Genomic DNA, 17202 nt, shown 5'->3' on the forward strand with positions numbered 1-17202 from the left:
TCCCGTAACTACCCAGCAGCCTGCTCCCCACCTTCAACCTACTCGACCCCAATCTCTCCGGTCATTGGCCCGCTGCCTCTTTATTCCTACAGCCTTCATAACCCCTAATCTCCTCGACTGCATCGCCACCACGTCGATCTTCACCCTCGTTTGTGTTTGTTTGTCATTTCTTTTTTATTGTGACGAGTCTTTGTTGTAACCGTTGAATGTCAGCAATAATATGTTTATGTTCATGGTGGTTTGGGTTTCCTCCGGTATCACACAATTCATAGTTCAATTCTATTTCACCATTAAATAGAAAATGCATTTGATGTCTCGGATAGACCTAGAAACAGCCCCCACTGATTTAAGAATTTCTTTAATATATTTTCAAAATAAACAAGTAGTTATTAAAAATATATAATTTTGCATGCCTCCCTTTTAGTAAATCCTTTTGCCAATATAAAGAGTATGGAGACTGAATCAGACAAAAATGGCCTGTTGTAAATAGTCAGGGGACTATTTTGGCAATGAACTCCCCATATTATTTATCGCATCTCTTTTTTTCTTTGTAGACATTGTTTCTTATTCTCATGTCATTTATTCAAAAGAAACAATAATTATCTTTAGCAACGTCTTGGGGCCAATGGTCTTATGGTTTTATTTGTTGCAAAAATGTAGAAATTGAAAAGGTTAAAGCCAACTTCCCTCTGCCACAAAAATTATATGAGTGAATAAAACTGATTTGCCCATAACACAAGGATTCTGCTGTTGTAATCCACTAGGTGGTAAGTAGCCTCAGTCGTCCATAGGAACAAACGTTTTCCGAACCCAGTGAAAGAAGATTTAAACTACCACAAGGAGCAAAGCTAAAGTCAAGTTTGTACGTCTCTGTCATGGATATGATGATCATTGTCAGTTGTTCAGTAGAGGTAATGGAATTCTAACGCCGGTAATGTGTTAACCAGATGGATACAGCAATAGCTGCAAATGTAATTGTGTAATGGTGGCTATTAAGTAGGTTATAACCAAATCTAGTAGTATATAACCACTTGGAAACTATTTCATTTTTGCATTAATAGTTTTTAATTGCTCAATTCCATTTCATTGATCGGCATTTTGCTACGTCTTAGATGACATTAATGGGTAAATCCATCCTTTGAATTTTCTTATGTTGACAACTGATAATGTTGAAATCAGATACGTTTCAGTTTAGTATACTGAATTTTTTCTTATTTTCATGGTAGGAACTTTATAATTAGACTACCATCCATCGTAAGTGTTTCATCTTTACATGCATGCCTTTTCTACTATTCAGTATGCCCTCTTAAAACTCTATAGTTGTAAATTATTTCTTTTAGTTCTTGCTATAGCATTGGAGATCAAAATGGTAACCAACATATAAATTGTAGATGATGAAATAAAGGACCTTCACACGAAGGTTGACTTGGTTGTTACTCTTGGCGGCGATGGAACTGTTCTTTGGGTACGTATTGTTAGTCCCTTCACCGAGGCACTTTTCTTTTTTGGGGCATGTACATACATACCACACAATTCCTATGTGTTTACATGTCTAACATTTAAATTTAATTTTTTTTACTTTTGTGTCATTCAAATTATTCATGTCATATAAAAAATACCATCATTTTTACTTTCAAATAAATGAAATAAAAGGTAGCACAAATGTATAAATTGAAATTTAGATGTTAGATATGCAAATACATAAGAATTGAGTGATATGTATTAAGTCTTCACTTTTTTTGGTTTTCATTGTCATTGTTATTTGTTGTGATTCTTAGGCGGTGTTAGGTAGCATACTTTTAATAGGATTTACGTTTGGATTTTCGTAAATCCATCCAAACACAAAAAAGAGGTAAGTTAAATCTGATGCTCCGCTAAATCCAATTTTCTTCTCCGTTTCGTTGTAAATCCAATCTGTAGGTGGATTTAATGTTATACTTCCCTGGCCGAACGGTGTCCGAAAGGGACGAATTTGGCATGATCGCCTCATTGTCAGTCATCTACTTCAAACAAACTATTTCAGTTCTTCTGAATGTGGCATCGTCCCTTACACCATTTCACTTTTTGTACACATCCTAAAAATCATTTTTTTTCTTTCGCCGTGGGAGAAAGCTTTTGGAGGTCATTTATGAAAGTGGTCTCACCACGAGAAGAAAAATAAAGAAAGGCAATGGGATGAAAGCAATTCGTATGAGGGCTTCGCATTGGGAGTTTCTAATGGAGAAGAAAGGCATTGGAGACGGAGTCAAGGAGGGTAAAATATGGGGTTTTGAAGAAGATGATTATACATTACCAAAGAGTTCCCAACTTCATGTGGCAGCTATGGAACACCGACACTTCTAAAAATGTGTCGTACCCATGTTATACAGGTACCAAACATCAACACGCTCCGATACTTCTTCAACATTGTCTAAATTTTTTTCAGGCTTGAACACGTGCAGGACACTCCTCAATACCGCATAAAACGTAAGCTTAACATGATTTTGAGAAAATATGACAAGGGAACTAGAAAATTATAAAAATACGTATATCTTTAATTATACCTTATAGTCAAAATCACTCTATCTCTCGTCACATTGAAGCTTCCTATAACATTCGTCAAAATTGAGCATCAAAGGCGCATCCAATATTTGATGTTGAGCATTAGTAATTTACTCTTTGTAATTATAGGATTTATTAAATTTTAGTGGATAAGTTAAATTATAAGTTAGATGAATTCTTTTGAAACATATTATATCTAATTTTAAAAATTAATTTTCATAAGCATGAGGTTTTATAATATAAATTAAATTTATAAAGTTAAATTTTATTCTTGCATAATTTTTATTATGATATTTTTAATAAAGAATAATGAAAAAAAATATATTATATATTAATATTAATTATAAAAATATTATATAATATGTTCTTATCGATTGGCTTTACTAGCTCATATGTAAGGAGTACATGATGTTTTTCATATTTTTTTCACTTAGAAAGTATATCGTTGATGAATCAAGTAGGGTGATAGTAGACTCAATTGATATTCAGGTTGGTTTGATTTATATCAAGGAGCCTGAAAGAATTCTTAATTATGATGTGAAAAAACCTCATAATAGAGAGATTCAATTTGTAAAGATTTTATGGAAGCTCGGATTAAGGAAGATGCTACTTGGGAGAAAACTTTTGATATTCAAGAAAGATATCCACAATTTTTTATTTGAGGTAGCTTTGCTTTTATGTTTCCTTTTAAATTTTGAGGACTAAATCATTATAACTAGGGGATATTGTAATAAATGAAATAAAAAAAGAATATAATAATAATAATAAAATTATTGGAATTATGACCGTCAAGTGGTTCGGCCATTAGAGGTTGAAGGGGATGTGTTTTGTTCGTAATTAGTGAGAATGAGAGGCTCAAAGTGAGAGAAAGAAGAAGAAGAAAAAAGAGATCATGCCTAACCCTGGTGGTGAAACTAGGTGTGTTAGGGCAAGGAGGCACATTTTCTAGCGGCTCGTCGTGTGGTGTTGAAGTCGAAGATGGTGCTGCAATGTGTCGGTGTGAGCAAAGGAATAGAATTGGACGACGCCGATGAAGGAAGGAGGATGTAACTGATGCAAAGGAGAAGAGAAGGGACGTCAAGCGCTTCGTACGTTGCTACCGTGCGAAGGAGAAGATGAAGGAAACAGGATTTCACGACATTTTGTTGCATGCTTGTGGGTAGGATAGTCGAGCCTCGTTGCGGGACAAAGTCCTCATTCAAGTTGTAATCCTGTGATCAAAGGAAATTCTTAGGATTTTTATTATAATTTAATCATACAAATTTTATTATATAATTGTTAATAGTAGATGTATTTGAAATCAAGACTCAAAAAAAGAATGAAATTTTAGCTTTGAAGTAGAAAAAGTTGGTGAAGCGTGCAAGTGAGGGAGGAGATCAATTCGGGAGACCTATAAGGTAAATATTAATGTTTATATTGTTATTAGAACAAATGATATAATTATTTAAAATAATGATATTAAATCTTATTTAATTAGGAAGTATGAAAGAAGACTGATAAATTATTGAGATTTGCGGAAGAAAATAAAGAATTTTTTAAGTAAAAGGAGGTTAGTGTTTTATTCATGGAATTCTCACATGGTTAAATTATTGTTGATTATTAAATATTATTTTAGAAAATTTATGAGTTTTAATTATGTATGTTGATTAAAAGGCGCAAGGAGTGTTAATTGAAGAATAAGAAAAAGATAATTCAAGGGAAAGAGAAAGATATCCAGACGTCAGGGAGTAACTATTTTCTTATTGGCATTAAATTGATGATTTATTTAAAAGTTGCATTTCAAATTTATCAAAATGAACTTGCAATTTGGTTTAAGAAAAAATACTTCATTTATAATTTTGCATTTTGAAAGTTTGAAAGTTATCTCACAAATGGGAGGAAAATCATTGACATATGAAAGTGCATTTAAATGGCTTTAAATTAATATGAAATGATAAATTGAAGTGGGAGAGATTTTTTGCTCTACAAAACTGACAAAGTAATTTGGGAGGTGCAAGAGAAACATATTCCGGTTTTGAGAACACCGTAAAGTTTTTTATTTTGAAACCAAGCTTCATAACATTTGTTAAGGAGAGTTAAGCATCACCCAATACTTCACCACTTTGACTAAGTATTGGCTACAATTGTATATATTTGAGATATGTGTGGAAATGTACACCATATACCATGGCATTTAAATTCATCATTGATAAGAAGAGGACCATCACATTTCTAGTAGGGCTGACTCAGGAATTGGATGAGGTAATAGGGAGGATCATGGGAATAAAGCCTCTTTCATCTCCCCGTGAAGCCTTTGCTAAAGTCAAGTAAGAAGAGAGCACTAAAAAGCTGGTGCTGAACGGATATGGGGTTTCACTAAGCATTGAAAGTTCAGTTCTATACACTCATAATTGTTCTCATGGATCAAAGGTCAAGGAGAACCTCCCTAAATGTGATTATTGCAAGTAGATTTGACATATTAAAGACAAATGTTGGAAGATTGGACAGGGAAGGAAGGACAAGAGAGATAGACAAATGCTGGTACCACAACTTGAAATACTAAAGAAACTTCTTGGAAGTAATTTAAAGTAGCACACTAACCTCGTGACACACTAAGATAATATATGCTTTTCCCATCTCGCCAATAATGAGAGACTCAAAACTTTAATCATAGATTTAGGATCCTTTGATCATATGAACTGAGACATCAATGCTCTAGTCGACAATTAAGAGGCTTCTAAATCTAGAATGATAAGACTGGCAGAAGGATCATACTAAAAAATTACTGGGAAGGGAGATGTGGAGCTTTCTTAGGATATTACTCTTTTCTCTGTCTTATATGTTTTACAATTAGACTGCAATTTTATTTCAATCAGTAAGCTTACTTATGAATGAAATGTATAGCTAAATTTCATGCACATGAAAAATGTCTTTAAACACATAATTGATGTCATCTTTATTTGTCCCTCAAATTTCTAAGTGTGTTGAGTCCATACTTGTCTAAAAATAAGTCATGTTATGACATTGTCGTCCGAGTCATCCTGCTTTAGTTATGTTGCTAAGTTTTATCCACATTTATTTATCAATAAAAAATCTATTTTTTATAAATGAGAGACTTTTCAACTTGCCAAACACATTAGAAATAGTTATCCAATGATTCAGTATATACACTCACATCATTCTTTCATTATCTACAGTGATATTTGGGGATCATTAAAGGTGAAAATCCTAAATGGGGTTAGAAGGTTTGTTTGATTTATTAACGATCATACTAGAACTATTTGGGCATTCATAATGAAGGAAAAATCTGAAACAACCAAAATCATTCAAACTTTCCATGACATTATTCAAACTCAACTTCAATATAAAATTCAGATCCTCAAAATTGATAATTTAAAGGAATATTTCAACTCTATCATTGGGCCTATTTTTCGAAAAATAGAATCATCTATGTAGGTTATTGTATTAACACCTCACAATAAAATGAGATAAAAGAGAGAAAAATTAGACATTTAATTAAAGTTTCCCTCTCAATTAAGATTTCTCATCAAGTTCCAAAATATTTTTGGGAGGAAGCAGTTATTACTGCAACATATCTTATCAATCGAATGTCTAGCTGGATACTTAACTTCAATATACCACTTCATATTTTGTTGGTTACCTATGCATGCATCAAAACTTTTTCTCATTCTATACCACTTAAAATCTTTGGGTTTGTATTCTTTGTTCACATTCATTCCCCAACCTGAACCAAACTCGACCTTAAGTCTATCAATTTTATTTCCTTGGTTTTGCTTCCAACAAGAAAAGGTATAAGTATTACTCTCTTATTTCAAAAAAATATTACTAACTCCATGAATGTCATATTTTTTGAAAATCAATCATACTAACTCAAATATGATGTTCAGGGTGAGAGTTCAAATGACCATCAACTTTGGGATGCAATTGATGACACATATACAACAAATCTACATACTCTCTGCTCTTCCACTTGACTCTCCTACTCTTGTTGAGGATATCTAACCAACCCAAACTGAAGTCCATAACAAAAAAACTTCACGTGTATATGAGGAGGAAGAAAAACCTGAAGTCCAGAACAAAGAACTTTGCATGTATATGCCTTAGGAAGCTAACTTTAGCATATTTTTATAAATCTTCACACTATCAAGATTATATATAAACACTCGTTATAAACATTCTAAGCTAATCTTGATAGTGTGCAGATTTTTTAATCCATTCATGAAGCTCTTGAAAATCCAGAATGAAGGAAAGCAGTGGAAGAAGAGATTTGAGCATTTAAGGCATAATGACCCATGGACGCTCATTAAACTTCCTCTTAATAAGAAGCCAATTGATGCAAATGGGCGTTTAACATCAAATAAAAAGATGATGGGAGCGTTGAGAGATTCAAAATCAGATTTGTTGCTAAGGTTTTTACACAAGTCTATGAGATTGATTATGAGGAGACATTTGCACCAATTGTCAAACAGAACACTATCAGATTTCTTCTTTCAATAGCAATTAATAAGGAATGAGGACTGCATCAACTTGATATAAAAAATATTTTTCTAAATGGGGATCTTGAAGAAGTATACATGGAGATACTACCAGAACTTGAAAATGATTCTAATAAAAACCTAGTATGCATACTCAGAAAATTTCCATCGGGCTTAAGCAAACACCAAGGGCGTGATTTGAAAGATTTGCTAAAATTATTAAATCTAATGGATATTCTCAAAGTTAAGATGATCACACATTGTTCATAAAACACACTTTGGGAGATAAGATTGCTGCATTGATCGTATATGTCGGTGATATGATTTTTATTGGTAGTGATGAAAGAGAAATTCATAAAATCAAAAAAGTGTTTGCCACTGAGTTTGAAATCAAGGGCCTAAGAAGCATTAGATATTTTCTAGGTATGGAGATAGCAAGGTCCAAGAAAGGAATTGTTATATCACAAAGGAAATGGATCATAGATCTACTAAAGGAAACAGGAATTATTGGATTTAAACCTGCTGATACTCTGATGAAACCTAACAAGAAGTCTAACAGGGAAGAAGAAAGCATACTTGTGGATAAGGGAATATATCAATAATTGATAGGAAAACTCATATGCCTGTCACGTACTGCGCAAGATATTGCATGCACGTTAGTATTGTGAGCAACATATGAATAGCCCTAATGAAGTGCATTTGGCGATAATGTACTAAATTTTGAGATTTCTCATGAAGACTCTTGGTTATAGATTAATTTTTGTGAAAACTAGGAACAAAGAATTGGAAGACTGCACTGATTCTAGTTGGCTGGAGAATTTACTGACAAAAGGTCCATCACAGGTTTATGCTCATATATATAGGAAAATCCTGTTACATGGAGAAGTAAGAAGCAAGTTGTTGTTTCGAGAAGCAATGCAAAGAGTATCGGGCTTTTGACTTGAGGATCTGTGAAGGGATATGGATTCAAAAAGTGTTAAGGGAACTAGGATATACTTCCAATCGGCCAATATTGATGTTTTGTGACATTCAAGTAGCCTTCAATATTGGCAAGAATCTTGTGCATCATGACAGAACCAAACATATTGAAGTTGATAAACACATCATATCTAAAAAGGTCAATGGGGGGATTATATAACTAAATAATATCCTGTCACACCAACAAGTTGTTGATGTCTTCACCAAAGCTCTCTTTCTAGCACTTTCTCAAAATTCAATACCAAGCTTGGTCTCTGCAAAATCTGTGATCCTGCTTGAGGGAGAATGTGCAAATCTCAGAAGATCTGGTTGTTTCCATATTTACCTCTCTCATATGGGCCCAACCATCACCTCCAAATCTTGGAGTTGATTTGCATATCTTAGAAAACTTTTGATTAGTTTATATTCTTCATATTTTGTATCTTTCTATGTTTCATTCAAAATTATTTTTCTACCTAATTTAAATGAGATATTGTAAGGTTGTAAATAAGGAGGAATTGAGTTCCCTATATATATATATATATATATATATATATAGGGTGTGTGTGTGTGTTGTGTGTGATAAGATGAAGTAATTTTCCTCCCCGAGTGATTTGTACACAAACATATTTGTTTACATCTATTATATTAGTTAATTTTCTTCTTCTTTCTTGTCCCTAAACCCTAAAATCCTAAAATGAACTTAATTTGATACAAATATACTTAATCTGTAAATTAATTTTATATAAGATATGTCAATAATTTATATACACTTCTATATCGTAATTTAATCAATTTTGTCGGTTTTTGGGAGCTTCAAAAATTGGGGTATAATTTAAAGTAAAAATTTAATTTATATTTTGCCGTTTTCAGGCATTACAACATGTCCCTTTTAAAATGCCTTAAGGCACATATCTCATTACAATACGTCCCTTTTAAATTGCCTCAAGGCACATCTCTATGGTTTGAGGCATACAACTCTTTTTCCTACGTGAGGATATACCCCAAGGGCTTTGCATGTCTCCTTTGAGGTGTGCCTCAAAGCTCTTATTGAGAAATTTTAGATTTGAATCTCTAACATTAGATGGAAGATCAAGAGCATTATGCCATCGATTCTTCATGGAATGCAAGAACATATATGAATGCAATGGAGAATTTTGAGATAGTTTAAGGCGGACAAAACGTTCAAAAGAAGGCTAGGTTATGGCTAAGGATGGGTTAGGTTTAAATTCAACTTTTGGATAAAATATTGCGTGTTTTTAAGAGTGGATAGAAATTGCAATAGGGTGGTATGCAATTTTGAATTTAAAGAGTCTTTTAGTTGTTGATTTTTGGATATGGTTGTGTTCAAATTTAAGAGGTAGAGGATTATTCAACGTACATTGATAAGTTTGTTGGAGAATTGGGTGTGATTGATGAGGCATAGGAGGAAAAAGGATTTCAGGAAAGAAGAGTTCACAAGAAAATGGTCTCAACAAAACGGTTTGAGAAGGATTAGGCCAGGTTTTGGGTTTGTTACCTAGATCAAATTATGATCCGTAGAAGGCTTATGGCTTAGAGTGCATGGAAATATGCTGAATAGAAAGGAGGATAAGAATATTGGATAGATGATGTTATGATCAGAACTGTAATAACAGCAAGTTAAAATAAAATAACAATAATAATAATAATAATAATAATAATAATAATAATAATAATAATAATAATAATAATAATAATAATAACAGTTAATTGAATAGGTACAATGGATAAGCACCCCTTCGGTTAAAACTTAAAGAGTCGTATTACTCATTCGAACCAACGTAGAGAACGAGCGCAAGAAAACGGGAAAGATCGAGAAAGGAGGTTGTGCCCTAGTCGGGTAAGGAAGAAGAAGTCATAGGGAGGAGAAGGAGAAATAGAAGGAAGAACTAGTGGGTGTTGTGTCGACCCGTGCGAGAGAAGAGAAGGAAGGAGTAGAGAGTGTCTCTTCCTTGTTTTGATGTCGAAGCCTAGTAAAAGAAGGAAGAAGTACAGAGGAAGAGGAGAAATTTTGCACGCGTGCTATCTACCTCAAGCCCTAACCGACCGGTCGAGGAAGAGAAGAGGGCACGGCTTCGAGCGTTGCCACCATACAAAGCAGAGGGGGGAGAAGGAGACTTCGATGTTGTGCTCACACAAAGGAAGAGGAAGAAGAGAAGAACGTTGTCTGCATCGAATTGTGTGAAGAAGAAGAGGGTAGCGGCATTGTTATGCAAGGGAGAGGAAGATGAGAAGGCTCCCTCTGCAATTGCCGAGCTCGGGCGTGATCTAGGGTAGAGGCCGAGCAAAACTTATAAGGAATGTCTAATTTTGTAAGTTAATTAATATGTTACTATATAAATAAAATTTATGTGTGAGGGTGATTAATTACAATATTTATGGGTAGCTTTATTAAAAAAACAGGACTAATAATTAATGATTTCAGATTTGAAAGAGAACTTAGAGTGTACGAGTTAGGAGGAGGATCGATCTCAGCAACTTATAAGGTAAATATTAATGGTTTATTGTTGTTAGAATAAAAAGTATAATTATTTAAATTAATATTTTTTTATGTGATCAGAAGGGTGTAGAAGGCTGATAATTTCTCAAAATTTGAGGAAGACTAAGAACTTTAAGGTCAGTAGAGGTTAGTGTTTTTAATCTTTCTTACATCTTTAAATAAACTAACTACATTTAAGTATTTCTATAAAACGAAGTTCATATAAGTATATGCACATTTTATTGGTTTAGGTGCTAGGAAGTGAATATAAGTAATGAACTTTTTTCAGAGGCCTTCTAAGTCAATCTGAGTAATTATTTTTTATTGTATTAAATTTAAAGTTTATTAAATAAAAAACTTCTATGATGCTTTAGCCAATTATACTATGTTTGTATACATTTTGTAGTTTATGAATGAAATGAAATGAAAGGGGAAAGGGAAAAAAAGTTTAATGTCTTTAAAATGATGTAATTTAAATGAAATGAAATGAAAGTTAAATGTTCAATTCATACAAGATTACCCTCAAATGGTACTGACAGGGGATGCAATGTACTCGTGCACGTAAAAGGAAATGGTAAAGATGCGCGTTCGGGTGCAAATTTGAGGGTTCCTTTGGGTACATTTTTTAGAGTGTCTTCGGACATATTTTGAGAGTGATTTCAGACACATATTTGAGGATACCTTTGGGTATGACGACAATCCTGTGATGACTATTAAAGAGAATAAAAATGATAAATACTTAAAGTGAAACGGGAAAGGGATAAATTTAAAATTTTAATGAAATTCACTGCATTTTCTTTTGGTCATTTATGTATAGCTTAACGAAAAGTTAAATGTTTTCTTTCAGGAGAAGAAAGGTTTTAGATTGATATGTCTGATAGGATAGACTTTGTTTACTAGAGAAGTACCACTGCTGCTAGGTATTTTTTTTTCTTGATGATAGTTTTCTTTATTGTTCCTGTCTGTTGTTTATTTACTGTTCAGTAATGGATTGAGATGTTATTTTGATATGTTATTGTTTCTGGATGTTTTAGATTTTATTGCACTAGTGGATTAGTGGCTCTTTTATTCGTATTGAATGTTTTCAAAATGTAGATAGATGTTAATACCGTCCGACTGCTTTTCCCGCCTTGGTTAATTTTAAGCACCGGGTCGGAACGTGACAATAATACACCTTATCATAGAGAAGCCTTTCATCATTGAGATCTCCTTGTAATCTTGAAATTTAGTTTTGATATCAATTGATGACAAATGGGCCAACAAAAACAAAGATATATGTGAAATTTCTTATATTTTGATTTTTGAGATATAGGTCATGTAAAAAAAAATTTTGGAGGTAAAGAAAAATAAAAGGTTTGGAAACGTCGAAAGGGGTAAAGAATTGTGCTGCATTTTTTCGCCTTCTCGGAAGAGTCAAAGAGAGGGAGTCGAAGATGGAGAGGAAGCGAACAAGCAAGGAACACGGAAGTACCATGGAAGGGTACTCGTTGTTATAAACTGATATGAATGGAGGAGAGAACGTCAAAGAGAGTAGAGGAGGAATAGAAGTCGAGCAATTCTCCTACCGAAGTGTGGAGATCGTGCGAAGGAGAGGACGCCACGGTTTGGTGCCAGAGGAGAGGAGGTGTTGTCGAGCAAGTTAAGACACCATCGTTGTGCTTACATGCAGAGGAAGAAGTCGACCAAACCCTAGTTGTGCACGTGCAAAAGAAGTGCTGCTGACGCTTGGGAGGGAAGCATAGGCGGTGTCGTTCGAGGAAACTCTGCACAACAACGGGAGAAGAGTGGCTCTGCTTGCATGTTCGATCAAGGGAAGGGGATTGGACCTCGAGATCGAGCGGATGATGCTGAGCTCAAGCCCTAGCAAAGGAGACAAGCCTTGCATGCACTGGAGGAAGAAGGCTAACCCGCAAAAGTTTTGGCCTGAGCAAGCGAAGGCATCAGTGCGGGAGGTCGAACTAAGCAGGTTGAACTCAGTAGCATGATTAGCGATCACTTGAGGGTTGTTGTGATGGTTGATTCATATGAACTCATTTTGCAAAGCCGAATGCTCAACATAAGGGTTTAGCAAACTTGCTGAAAACTTTGTAAGTTATTGTGCCTTCATTAGAGTTGTTTATTAGAAAATGTTTTTAGTTATGGTGATATATTATGTTGTGAAACTAAGTAATTAATAATTTTAAGTAACCATAAATATAAATTTAAAAAGATTTAGATGAAACATTATTAAACAAAGGGAGAAAATTGATAAATTGAACTAAAATAGCTATAATTTTAATATATTAGTAAAATAAAGTTAATCAAGGTTAAAATAATAATAATAATTTCTAAGATACTTTTTCATTAAAATGGAAACATTTATAATTTAATTATAACAACATAATTAAATATAAAGATGAAGCATTATAATCTGAATTAAAATAAGGAAAAAAGGAAATAAAAACTAATAATAATTAATTAGCATAATTAGTAATGTGATAAAAAAAATTTATTAATATGTATATTTTTGTATAATAGGTGTTCAATTAAAGGAGTTACGGCTTAAAAAATAAGTTGTGGAGATAATCGAGGTGAGTAATATTCTTATGTATAATATTTTGCTTCTTAATCAAAAGTATTTACTGTTGCTGATATATTTGTAGCGCTACATGCATAATTTATGGTTCTATTGAATTTTGTTCATTTTATTGGAGTGACATGCATACTCAATATTATTTAAATTTTCATAGATGTTGATTAATATACATGCATATTGATTGTTATATAAATGAGAATGAAAGGTTAAGTACTAGATAATGTTTGTTATAGTATGTTTTTGCATGTTTGACTATGATGGAGTCATATCTTTATGATACTAGCAGGGGAATGCTGAAGTACCCATGCACACAAATAAAAATGAATATTGATATTGAAGTATCTTAATTAATGGACATTTTAGACGGTGCTACTGTGACAATTTTACAGACATAATAAATATGATATTGATATTGTAAAAAACATTGAATAACATAAAATATCGTAAGTGATCATATTCAAAAACTATCAATTGCTTTATATTGATTTATTAAAAGCTTAACTAGCATGCATTTTACTTTTTTTCTCTTGTATTACTGTAGTTTAGAAGTGTGAGTATTTATTGGCCTTGTTTAGCCACTATTGGTTTAGATTAACTTTTCAGGTGTAATTAATTGATTAAAAATTGAACAATAGAAGAAAAAATACTTATAGAATATGCAGATAACCTATAATGGGGTAAATTTAATTGTACTGCTTTAATTTAATTTTTTTAGTGACTATTTCATTTTGTTAAATATTAGTTATAAAAAATGAATATAGAAAACTTAATTCTCATTGTTTGATCTTCCGTATTTGCTTTGATTAATTCAAATTCCTGGGTCGTGTCGTGACAACAATAACTTCATTGCAATAAATAGGGCAATGATGATGATTTAGATTATTATTAAAAAAACCTTATAAGATGGAATATGGAGGAATTTATTCATAGAAAGGTTGCTAAAGAAAAGCCTTATTTTTATTACATCTTCAATCGTTTGAATTACGACATAAGGCTTTCTATTTGTAATAATAGGTATAATCCTATACATTTTCTAACCTTATTGAAATTAAAATATGACAGCCATTTCTAAAATTACAAAGTAGGGTGATAGGGAAGGGCAATTTGGGTGATTAGGAAAGGCGAAGGTGATCAGGGCGAAGGTATAGGCGGGGTCATTTGTGTGTGACTGATCTTGGTTGACCATTTCAGTTCACTACAGAAGATTAGTCACATGTTTATATTTTGTAATCTCTTCAAATCCCTCTAATGGTGGAAATAAGACTGACGATGAATGCTCCATAAATAAATTAATTTGTAGTATGAGGAGGATGTATTTTTGAGGAGATTGAAATTCTTATATTGAATATTTGCTTCATTGTTAATCCACAAAAAAGTGAAACTACAAGATCTAAGCAATGAATGTCCTACTTTTAACAATTATTTTGAAAGTTTAAAGTGTTAGTCATGCCTTCAATCCTACTTTCTTTTGGTCTTGCCTGATTGCATGTGTTTGGTTTGAGTTGGACCTTTTACTGAAAATTTAAAGGCTCAATAATAATTTTATTATCTTAAATGCTCTATATTTTTATGAATGTTTGCTTACATTCATTGCATTTTTTGTTGGCATACCCTTGTACGGTAACTTCATACTGATTTTTCTCTATCCATTTTTAAACTATTTTAATAGTCTATCAATCTCTAAATGTTTTTCTTTTTATTCTTTAATCTTTCACGTATGTACTTATTACTTCTTTTAGTATTTCATTGTTTATTTATATTGTGGTTGCTTTGACAAATTTTTCTTTGTGCTTGCTTGATAGTTCGATAAGCCCAAGACTAGTGCAATGATATACTTTCCTCTCCTGGACAAATGTTTGAGTAACAGCTATACAACTTTAATATGTGTTGTATTTTGTTTCTTTACGCAGGCTGCTTCGATGTTCAAAGGACCAATTCCTCCTGTTGTTCCTTTTTCTTTAGGATCACTTGGTTTCATGACTCCTTTTCGTATCCTCTTTAGCCTAGTTTGTGTTATATTTTAGGGGCATTTACATACATACCACCCAATTCCTATTTATTTACATATCTAATGCCTAAACTTTATTTTCACATTTATACCACCCAAATCGTTCATATCACATTAAAAATACCACCATTTCAACTTTTAAAAAGTAAAATACACCTTTTCATGCATAAGGTGTTATGTATGTAAAAAGTGAAGCTCACGTGTTAGATATGTAAATTTATAGGAATTGAGTGGTATGTAAATCTTCCTATATTTTATTTTGCGGTTTCTATTGGCTCATTCAATTATCTTTTAACATGATACTACTATTGCCGTGAGAAAATAGACTGATACTTTTTTCTACTAAATTGATAAATGGAGAAAATGCAGCTATGAATTTACTAAATATCATTTGCAGTTTATCAAGCAATATTGTTATGGATTATTCTAGCATTTTTTTATTCAATGTAGTTAAGGTTTTATGCATTGATATCAATTAGAATGTCTTATTTGAAAAATTCTTACTAGGTAGCTGGCATGCAACCTATCTCTTAACCTGTGAGACTACTCAGTACTGTTATCTTTTTGCTTCTGTTTGGGATCAAGCTTATGAAACCTCATCCACCTTTCATCCAGGTTGAATACTACATGAACTTTTAGTTCTATGTTTAAAATATCCTTTTTTGCACTTCTATTCTGTGCACCTTCGATCGACCTATTTCCTCTAGCCCTTTAACTTTAATTTCATCTACTTGTCTTGAAGCTTCTCCTTTTATGTGGCATGGTCAAATATCTGAAAACTTGCAATAATATACTAGACACTAATAGAACCTCCAAGGATAAAATGATACCGATTTTTGGACAATTTCCTCTTAAATGAGGGACAAATGGACATGAAAACAGTGTTACCACCACGACACTAAAGACAATTACTCTTTCTGGTTGTTTTGTTAAAAAAATGCTTTATTTGTATTCTACTGTGAACCTCTACCCCATTCAGATGGTATGCTATCTCTGTTCGCAATTCCATGGCATTTCCTCCCAAAAATGTACTGCTGCTTGTGACTCCAAGATGGACGGACCAAACAGGTTGTTCGACTCTCTACAACCTGTGGAATAATTCATTGTGGCATTAATAAGAAGAAAATAAACAATGACGGTATTGGACAACAGAAAACCTGGTTGAGAACTCTTAATGCTGTCCCACAAAAGGGAAGTCCTACAAGTGCTCAAAAGAAAGTTGTACGGTCGTTCATTCCCTGATTTTTGCTGATACCTTCTGGCTTTAGAGGATTCTATGTTTGGAATTTGTCTTGCCTAATTGCTTTTCAGAACCTGCATGAAAATCAACAGCCAGGCCTAGAATGTGTCAAAGTTTTGAGAAAAATAGGTGAATTCTGAATATGCTCGATGTCTTTTGCCTTTGCTTTCATTCCATTAAATGGTAATCTTACAATCTATTTGAGGTACACAATATTCAATATAATCTATTTTAGTTAACTTAATAATACAAATTTTCCATCTAAATATTCAGCTAAAATGGAAATAAATCAGAATAAAGATATTAAAAATAATTTAAATAAGGATGCTCCTAATTATAGAAAACTCCTAATTTACTGCCTGATTTTCGTCCTTCATGATTGACATCCCCCTCCAAATGATGGTGATAGACCAGGAAACATCAATTTGCCAAAAAGAAACTGATAACACTGCCAGGACCAAAAATCCTTAAGCCGTGAGTGTCGAAGTCGAAGATGACGAAGCCTCAAATACAACTTCTAAACCTAATATGAAAAGCAAGAAATCCTTTATTGTTGTTGTCTAGAAATTTGAATCATAGTCACGAGAAGGATTCGCGTCCATTTACACCTTCCCGATGTTGTCGATCATAGCCTACAAGTAGGATCCGCATCCTGTTATACGATCCAAATGCTATCGATCACGATCATAGCCTACAAGTATACAAGTAGGATCCGCGTCCTGTTACACGATTCAAATGCTATTGATTTTTCCTACGGCGATGAGGACGATTTGTTCCTTGATCTTCACCCCAAAAGTGTTGAAGCCGAGATATCGAAGTCGTGAGTGTCGAAGCCGTGAGTGTTGAAGCCGAAGATCTAGGGTTTGCCGAAGCTGAAGCCGTCAGTCTAGGAACGAGTGTCGAAGC

General features: G+C 33.2%; 1 protein-coding gene across 4 annotated transcripts in view; it reads left to right on the top strand.

Annotated features, from left to right (window-relative positions):
• LOC110028317 (putative NAD kinase 3) overlaps positions 1–17202 on the top strand; it is a 70885-nt gene that overhangs the window by 46192 nt on the left and 7491 nt on the right. For all 4 annotated transcript variants that reach the window (XM_020730116.1, XM_020730114.1, XM_020730113.1 and 1 more), the window contains exons 8-9: positions 1392–1465; positions 14959–15037. In XM_020730116.1, the coding sequence (XP_020585775.1) occupies positions 1392–1465; positions 14959–15037 (153 nt within the window). The remainder of the gene's footprint in view (positions 1–1391; positions 1466–14958; positions 15038–17202) is intronic.

This window comes from Phalaenopsis equestris, unplaced genomic scaffold, assembly GCF_001263595.1.
Source record: "Phalaenopsis equestris unplaced genomic scaffold, ASM126359v1 Scaffold000511, whole genome shotgun sequence".
Taxonomy (NCBI): Eukaryota; Viridiplantae; Streptophyta; class Magnoliopsida; order Asparagales; family Orchidaceae; genus Phalaenopsis; species Phalaenopsis equestris.